At 38.8% G+C, this 9958-nt stretch overlaps 1 protein-coding gene across 1 annotated transcript; it reads right to left on the bottom strand.

The window, feature by feature from the left end:
• Positions 1–844: 844 nt before the first annotated feature.
• On the bottom strand, positions 845–9386 carry LOC105119847 (uncharacterized). The gene is made up of 11 exons (XM_011018040.1): positions 9297–9386; positions 6251–8791; positions 5996–6122; positions 5812–5900; positions 4460–4704; positions 3606–3692; positions 3378–3477; positions 2685–2892; positions 2451–2586; positions 1326–1383; positions 845–1215 (listed from the first exon to the last, which is right to left on the bottom strand). Exons 1-11 carry the CDS (start codon positions 9384–9386, stop codon positions 1018–1020), a joined length of 3879 nt encoding a protein of 1292 aa, XP_011016342.1. The 3' UTR covers positions 845–1017.
• Between the last annotated feature and the right edge of the window lie 572 nt (positions 9387–9958).

Genomic DNA, 9958 nt, shown 5'->3' with positions numbered 1-9958 from the left:
AAGTTCTACTTGTTTTCTATAATTATTTATCGAGTTACTGGCTCTAGTAAATTTAAGCAAGAAAAACATATCTTACTGGCCGACCGACAGCAGATGGATTCTAATGCAGGATCACCTGCGCCATCACATAGTTTTTTCGCCATAGGCAGCAACTGTTGCAACATTAGTTAGTTAACTGGTTTTCCAAATATACATTTTCACACATAGCTGACATGGTTATTTGTATGTTAAAAGATTATCATCGTTTTAGCAAATATTCTCCTGACAATTGATGGAGGACCTGTTTGGTGAAGCCATGGCAAAATCTATGAAGCCAACAGTACGGTTGACAACTTGACATACCTGAGGACTCTACCACCGGAAACCAGTATATGGACCAACACCAGCAGAATCATAAGCAATGTCTATTGGACCAACGGAAGTAGATGGAAGTCGGAGTGTACTCGCATGCCGAAGTGGGTTGGCGAGAGAGACTCCATTGGAAGGAAGCTGGAAACAAAAAGATAAAGACCAAGAGAAAAATAGACAGTATGATCTGCATTTTTGAATCGTTTGGAGACACGGTAACGTGACAACACCAATAACATGAACATGTGTTTATAGGAACAATGGGGAGCTCTTGGTTGTTTACCTACTTTACCAAGAGGCTAGCTAGCAGACGGTGCTAAGGAAAATTAGGCAGGAACTACACAGTTTACACTCCAATTTCCATTACACTTGAATAGCTGATTATTTAATGCATCTGGCCTCGTTCGTCGTTACATTCCTACCCTGAGCTCCTGTCCAAAATAGAGAACCCAAAATGAGCTCATCTTTGTATCTATAGCTGCTATACATAAAAAGCATGCCAAAGAACCTCCTTTCCCCTTAATATTTCTGTACATGGAAATTTTTAGCGCAGAGCAAAAATTTTAGTGCCGAACCAATCAAAATGGAAGGCTCCACTTATGCCACGGTGAGATAGAAGTTATCTCGCTAGACCAGGATAGGGATCTGATCATTCAAGTAAAACGAAACTCAGTTCTGACGGGCTACTGTATTTCTTCTTTGGTAGCACTTTAGGTCGCCCTCATTACCGAACCATCTCCCGCGATTAAGAATGCTCGAACCATTATCACCGACCATGCTTTCCTTCTTAAAAGCGGAATCCTCAACCAAGGACTCGTTGATTTTGCCACTGCAGGGTTGATATTCAAGATGACATGGCTGGTTAACCTGACAAGAAACATTCTAAGGAATCTTGTATAAAAAGTGAAGGTTACGTTCCACAAATTAAGACATTATAGAAGATAACATGGCTCCCCGTTTCAAGTACCATAACTTACCACAACTACTTGATGAACAGGCCTTTTGATTACATCACTGCTATTGCTTGCAGCAACACTGTTGACAATAGCGACAGTCAGCACTCAGCAAAATAACAAGCAAAAACGGATATAGAAATTCTAAGCACAAAATGAAAAAAAAAATCATGTGAATTTTTTAAGCCAATTAAATATGGGGTATTGCATACTCTACTCCGACAAAACAGGAGTTGCCTTTATGTGGTGATCAAAATGTGAATTCCATCTTATTTATAACCTCTAGAAATAAGCAATAGCCATCTCCCCTCAGCATGCTCACCCCGCGGTCCTTTCTTTCCTCCTCATGAATGATTCATTGCTTTCTGTGGCTGTTAATTACATGGTAGATTCCTTCTTGCTGCTTGACACGACATAAACCCCCTACGTTGGTGCTAATAATTAAGCAACTACACATAAAATATGTGCGAGCAGACAGACCCATTAAACTAGAACCCTGCTGGAAACAAGGATTTAGTGACATTCCACTTGAACTTGATAGGTGGTATGGTGCTTACTAGATCAAGAGCATATCATATATAGTGGAGAAGGACGTTGGAACACGAGATAGAAACACAGAAACGTCCGCCCAGCATTACCAGTACTTCACCTTGAGTTATTTTCTTTTTCCTTAATCCTCCCTCTACCTTGTTCTAATCAGGTCTACAGGGCAGAGGAACACTAGACAGCTTGCAAAAGAAACACGTGCCATCCTACATAAATCTCAAACTGATCTTTTGAGCAGCTAGCGTGATACTGCCAAGTAGAAGGAAGTCCCTAAGGATTCATTTGCCAGCGCCTTGTCCTTTCTACAAGCATAAAAGCGAACATGAAGTAACTGGAAATCTACAAAACAAATTTTATCCGACCATTTTAATTATCACCCTCCGATAATTCTTAGCAAATTTTATACAAATTAATTACTCAGATTCTCAAATAAAGGCAACTTCCTGGACGGCACTTTTCCAACCTAGCCCCGTATCCGGTAACTAAAAAAGTTACTTTTCCCCCAAAATAAAGCATTTTAAGCCCTTGTGTTTTGCTGTTTCCTATAGATTATTTCCTTTCTTTTTCCATTTTTTAATAGAGGAAGTAAGAGACTGGACATACTCCACTGGTCCTTGTTCCATGGTTCCACCGTCCTCATTTTGATCTGTTTCAAGTATTTCAGGGACAGGACTAGAGTCATTGGCATCAACGCATTCACCACTTCCATAAATATCATCAAGAAGTGCAGGTTGGATTTCTGCATTACAGAATACAAGAACATGTGTGATGATTGATATACAAATATTCTTTTTTCACTTGTCCTCAAACAGAGTAAGCGGGCGATATTCAACAGACCTTTCAATGGGCTTGATTGTGCAGAAGGCAACTTCATTAATAGTTTCTGGCATATGACGGTATCCTGAAAATCTAGGAAAGTGTAATCCACAAACTGCAATCTCTCAGAGTCTGTCATCTTTGAAAATCCAAACGAACCAATCCATGTGTTTAGGACACCAGGAACAGCGGGCAAAATCAGTCTTTGGACTCCTAATTCCATGAGCTTCTGAAGGGGAAAAAAACAGAACAGCACTGACAAATTGGGCCAAAATATATCCACTTGTAGCAGCATAGTAGAAAAGAGATCGCTATGCTTAGGACTTCTGTAATCCTTGATAAATAAATGCATTCCTCTCTCAAGTCAAGAAAGGACATCATCGTGTAAGGGGAAAAAAAAAACTCTTTTCAGAAAGCTATTCCTAATTTCCACGACAACGTAAAACTTGGCATTATTTTCATTTTTTTGATGGCATTCAATGAGCGCTTTGAAAAGTATAATGATAAGCTGCCTCATTCGGTAGATTAACACGCCTCATTTGGTAGATTAACACGATGCCTATCACAGCCACTTGATGTATTGCAATTATTGAAGTTTCGAGTGAAGGAAAGCATTACTGGGGTTGCAAGCCAAATCTTCAAAAAACACAAGGAAATTGGGATAAATGAACATAAAAAAAGAAAGCCGGATTACAGACAGGCACAGTGGATTACCTTTTCGAGCACATCCATTAGTATGCGACACATTCCAAGTTGCCGAAATTGGAATCTTGTGCCAACAAGTGGTATTTCTGCTACTTTGTCTCCATGAATCCTTTAACAAGAAACTATCATTGTGAGATAACCATTATCTCACAAAACATAAAGGCAAGGCTGCTCAGCAACTATTTCTAATCCCATACAGACTACCATTGTGTGAATAAAGAGATTCTATGAAGTCACCTCACAGTAGCCACACTAACTAACTCGTCATTCTTCTCCAAAAGTATGGTGTAGAACCCTTGAAAGTTCAAACGGTTAAGTTCTGACCTGCAAAGTCAAATACAGAAACATTAACGATGCCTGACATCTAGCATGGAGAGAAGCAAATTCAAACTAACATAAAATTATGTCAAAATCAAGAATAATTGTCAATCCCCATAGTCATAACAACTGACACCTTACAAGAAGACAGTCCAAAGATGATAAACTGCCTGCCACCAATAATAATAACAACTCATCCTCACTGTTACAAGGTAATTATAACTCAATAATCTATAAATTAGGATGTACCAAGAAAGTCCATTGACTAATAAACACATTTCATAAAACATGATGAAAGATTAAGTAACTAAATAAGTAGAGAACTGAAAATAATTAGGAATAGTATGAAGAGCAAATTATTATGGGGGTGGGGATTGTTTCAGACTGCTATGGCTGCATCATTTTTATTGAGGTGGAAATAGTGTGAATCCAAACATTTTTCTAAACATTCTTTTTCAAACCATCTTTTGCCTCTGCGCTTGCTTGTTTCTGAAAACTTCCACCTTTTCTGCACTTGTTATAGAAAAACGCATTGGCAGTCAATTAAAATATGCTCAATATGGATTTTGTTTGTGATTTGAGATACAAAAAACAAAGACAAAATCAGGAGCCTCTTGGTTCAGTACTAATATATGATCCAGAATAGTTAGATTTTGTTGTGCAAATTTTAAAATACCACTTTAAGCATGCTCTATGAATAAAATATACCAAATACCATGTAACAGAAAAAACAAAGTGTTTAGGATAATTTGTCTTAAATAATAAATTCTCACCCATTACTAAAAATAACATCTTTCATAAGATCCCTCCCGGTGCGAGGTTCCTCAATGGGCTCGAAACATTCATGCACCGCATCAAGTGCTATTTTGAGCTTGCTGTAGGTCTCAACCAGGGTCTCATCATCAAAAGCATCAAGTTTATGCTGATCAGACTGCATATACTTGAATAACGTCCAAGTAAGATTGTCCACACCCACCGGAATTGGTTTTCCTAGAAGCTTTTGAAGGCCCAAAAATATCTACAACAGGGACACCATCATAACAGTAAAATCAAAGTGTGGCAACCTCCATGACATTCCAAGAAGAATATTCATTGAACATATATTTTTGTGGCAGGTATAAGCTACTGGCACCATGCATTATAAGATGGTCTACAGTGAAATTTTATTTATTTATTATTTTATTTTATTATGGTGGGGGAGGGGGGGGTGATAGCCTACGAAGATTTAATTCTTACTTATCTTTGCAACTCGTATACTAATTGAATATTGTCAATTGATCCTCGTATACATTAAAAAACAAAATCATCGAGTGTAACCAATCAAGCTGACTAAATTATATAATAGAACAACATTGAATCTCTTAATAGAAAAAAACTTGTAGTTTCACTTGGATCATATAAATCACATCATAACATCTCTAAGAATCTGAAAAAAGAGCCATCCCCCTTAAAACTTGTGCATATAGCCTCTACTCAATCAAAGAGGTGAAGGAGGTGTAGCCAAGCTAAGAAAACAAGGGAAGGGAGGAATGAGTGTAAAGTAAATCGCATTATACCTATTACAAGTTCTGTTATGTTTCTATTGGGGGTAGGATGTGGGGAATTTGATCCAAGTGCTGGTTATGCCTAAGGCTCTAAAGCTTTGTAGTGTCATCCTTCCCCCAGCAATATAACCATTTTTTTCACGTTTTTACTTCAGGCCTATCATCCAAGGATTTAGCACCTAAAATGATCTTAGTTGATAGGACAGGTGTAGGTAATCCACTGAATCTTCAGCTTCATCTAAAATGGAATCAAAACCAGCTAATATGCAAAACATATCGCCGGTATTTATAGCAACGGTATTAAACGTAAATGCAAGCAAGCTTGCCAAGGAAAAGGAATGAGATACATGGATTCAGAAGCCATTAGCATTAATTCTGCCTCGTGAGTTTCAAGAAAACCAATAACAAGGCTACGATGCAAGTGTCAACAATAATATGATATGCTGAATGGTGGATGAGAACAAGTTAAGCAAATAATTCTGATTCTATTTTTCAAGAGCTCATCATTAATAACCAAATACATGTAAATTTAGCTTGATTGTGCACAACAAGAATAGGAAGAGAAAGTGAGTTTGAAGTACCACTTCACACTTTTTGCTGCAAAACCAATTTTCTTTAGGATGATCCTTCCATTTATCTGTCCATCTGTTACTCAGACACATAATATGATCTGCATCAGGTAGAGAGAGGGCATATTAGAGACATTTCAAACACACCCCTCCATTTGTTATCGGCTTTTGCTGCAAGCAGATAAAATTAACCTACATTGGTGTTCGCATTGAGTGCAATTAAGAACGCCATCAATAAAATCCTTGGTGTCTTTTTTCAATTTGTTTTGGCCACAAATTTTACAACAGCATGATGGGCAGAACCAATCTCCATCCGGAACATCCTATAGAAGCATGAAAGAGAAGATAAAAAACGGCACTAAAGTTTAGACTCGCATGAGAAGTCAAATATCTCAATAATAAAATGATAATAGAATTTCTAAATGAACTGAAGAGCAAACACATAACCCACCTTCATGCCCAGACATCTTTTATGGAATGAGGAGGGACAGTGATCACATAAAATTAATTCACCACCATAGTGACAAACAGAGCATACATGATCATTACCATCTCGATCCCAACTTCCCTTCAAACTATCAGGTGTCTCTGCCTTGTGATTACTCATCTCCTTGTCACGCATCATTTGTATCTGGCATTCTAGCAGAGACCTCCCATCATCCAGAAAGATGCTGGCAGCTGGCTTGCAGTATTTGCTAGCACCTGACCTGCAAGATTTGATGCCAGCATGAAGTTCAAAGCCACTAAGGGTGTGAACCTTCCCACAACAGCTGCACTTGATCCCATCACGAGCTATGCGCCCTTCCACTGTTGGATTTCTATCCTTTTGGCTGCCGTAATGTACTTTTGTCCTTGGCAATAGGATATCATTGTCTATCAACAAAGACAACACAGTGCGAGGATTATGATGTGATGGGTCAGGAGCTACCACATGCTGCACTCTTTTGCTTGATCGTAGCACACGGACCCACTTAGTATGTTTCTTATCATTTCGTGATCCAGTCAAACCTCTAGATGTTATCCCGCTTCTTGACTTTGGGCGGCTTGTGTTTTGAGCATCTGAATGGGTTTCAACATGTAAACTATCCTTTCTTTTCCTTCGAGCCTTTCTAGTGGTTAGAACATTTATTTCGTGAAGGTCATGATGTTTTTTGGACAGTGAAAAGCAAGAAGACTCTTTAGAACAGTTTTTTTGCTTCTGAAACTCCGTTTTACAAATTGCAGAAGATATTTTTTCACAAGAAAACTGTCCCTCGACTGTTTTACTGTCATTTTCCATTTCCATATCTCTAGAAGTATCAGTGCATGTTCCTTTATCTAAGATGTGTTCGATGGCTTGTCTTAGTGACCAGTATGTCCTCCCCATAGGAGATCGATGGTAAAATTCACGCCTCCTGTTAAATTTTTTATAGCCAAACACCCATCCTAGGGCTGCGAGGTGCTTCCTAGCTCTTAGTGACATATCAGCTTTCTTAATTCCCCTCAATCTCGTCCCGGATCCATGTTTAGACCAGAGATTACTCCATTCCACAATTGCTTCGGGACAATATTCAGGTTTATAAACAACTGCTTCAGAATTAGAAGAACTCAACACTTGAGAGCAACAATAAGGATCCCGAGCCTCTTGTTGCTCAATAAGAGAAGATGAATCACCATGAGAAGTATGCAAACTTTTCTGATTACCTTCAGAGGTTGGAGAAAGGATCCCTCTGTCAGTTCCACAAAAATCTAGACAAACCTGCCGAAGAGAATGGTACAGCTTCCCGTCAGGTGAGGTGTAACGCAGTCTACTTGTGCCTCTATCTTTCATGGGTTCAATTTTCCACCTCTGATGTAAAAGATGCTTCCTCACATCTTTGATTAGAGTACCCGTGGGCTTTTTGTTACCCATCTTTGCGTATTTGATAATGGCATCTGGGCAAAATTCAGGTCCAGGAACCATGTCTGAGCCAGCACATAGCCAACTGCTTTGAATGCATGCTGAACCCGAAGATGACCCATTGATTTTATTGGAATTGGAGTTAGAAAAACCTTCATCACTGGTTATAGAACTGACAGCAGTAATTCCATCCAGGTTAGAAGGTAAGGCAAACAATGCCCGAGGCTTCATACACACAACTGCATCATCTTCACAAGAAAATTTTGGCACGACCCTGTCAAGAGTTGATTCAACAGTAGGACAACTAGGATAAAACAGCAGGCAATCATTTAGCGGGTTATCGACTGGTATCATGGCGTGAGTCTTAACCAGATCTTCTTTCCGATTCATGTTAACATCATTAAAAGGTTTAGCGATCTGCAACGGCTGCTGTGTAGCGTCTGGAATGCCTGTCACCTGGAAAAGATGATTCACCACGACTTTAAGATTATCATCAATTGCCCCTAAAACCAACTCTCTCCACAAAGCTTTCACGGTAGAAGTCCACCCTCGAAGCTTCTCAAAACTCTCTTTCTCTCGCAAGTCATACCAAAGTTGTTTTATGGAAACGGGAATATATTGTTTTTGTTCGTATTCCTCAATCAACACAAGAAACAACCATGTCCCACGTTGCCGCCAAGTCTCATCAACTTCATTCCAATCCTGAGTAACCCTTAGTTTATTGACACTTGCCATAATTTCGTCGCCCAAATCAGGGAAAAATATCCTCCTCTCCTCTGAACCATCGTCGTGATCAAAAATCACACCTTCCCACCAGGCCTCCTGGTAATGCACATCCACACACATTCCGTATGGAAGACCATATTTACCAAACTGAAAGGGTGGTGGTGCTGGCCTGATGAGGCCACGATTGTTACACCGGTCTTCATTGGCACAATCAGGGTCATCAAAGGGAAGTGAGACGCAAGCTTGATCAACAAGATAGTCAGACTCGTCATCATTAAGAATATGATCGTATTTAACTTCATATTTTAAGTTCGGGCCTTGCCTGCGACATGCAATGACAATTCCCGGGTGCCATGAGCCCTGAAATCCATCTTCCTCACTCCTTACCTATAAAATCTCAAAATTAAACATACAAATACATTATCCAAAGTGAAAAAAAAAATACAGATATGAAAAACATTAAATTGTCAAAAATAAGTAAAAGCTGCTCGATAAGTCATTACCAAAATTTACAAAAAAAAAATCACCAGTAGAGAAAATTTCCATATAATAACAGGGTAATAACTTGAGAAGAAAACTAAGAAAAAACCATTACATTAACGGTGTCCCATTTGACTAAAAATTTGGTAGTCTCTAAAGAACCCATAATCAACCCTTGCATGTCTGGAAAAACAAAACATATTGCAAACATTGATGAACAATAACACCGACATAAACCAATAAAAAACCCAATGCAGAACCCATCAAAGCCAAAGCCACCTTAAAACTTGACAACAAATTCAAGAATCAATAAACAATACAAGAAAAATCATAAAAAATAGTCAATCAAAAACAGGCTAGAGAGTGTCAAAACCCTGCAAAAAACCCTTTAAAAAAGGAGTTATTATTTTACCTCTACTTTCTCATTAACAGAAAGCTTTATTTCGTTTCTTTTGCGTTTCCTCATTCTCACAGGTTGTTGTTTCTCCAAGTCCAGTACCATTGAAACAAAATTTTGATGGAAAGTAAAGGCTTAGAAAGTTTTTTTTTTTTGGTTGGCAAGGCCGTCACAGATAGAGAGACAGAAGGGTCCTTGAAAAGGCAGGGAGCTTTTATATGGTTGCCTTGGGCTTGCTTACTCTCTCAACCCTCAAGCCTCAGCCTCACTCTGTAAACTTTTCCTATTCTTTCTCTCCAAGCAACAAAACCAATCTCTCTCCCCCTCTATAAAAGTGGTCTGGTTTGTTGGCATTTAATATTTTGATTTATTAAGATTTATTATGTGTGTGGAGAATATTATTTAATTTCTAGGGCACGTTGACAGTTTCTATATGTGGTTAGGGTTTAAAGAAAGGAAAAGAACGTATAAGGGCCCACAGTATTGTACGGTGTAGTACATTGTTAGCATTTGATTAACGGGTTCTAGTGGTCTACAACAGTCCTCAAGATTTTGTGTGGACCCTTCCCTTTTTTATTTTTTCACTTTTAGGCTTCTGATGCTTGTGATGTGATAATCATGAGTGGGGACAGCAAGGTTGCATGAGTGATTCCACGTCCCACGCACCAGGGATTTGA

The sequence above is a fragment of the Populus euphratica genome, unplaced genomic scaffold (genome assembly GCF_000495115.2).
Source record: "Populus euphratica unplaced genomic scaffold, PopEup_1.0 scaffold3719.1, whole genome shotgun sequence".
Lineage (NCBI taxonomy): Eukaryota > Viridiplantae > Streptophyta > Magnoliopsida > Malpighiales > Salicaceae > Populus > Populus euphratica.
Note: the sequence above shows the minus strand (reverse complement) of the source record. Positions and strands in the feature narration are given on the sequence as shown.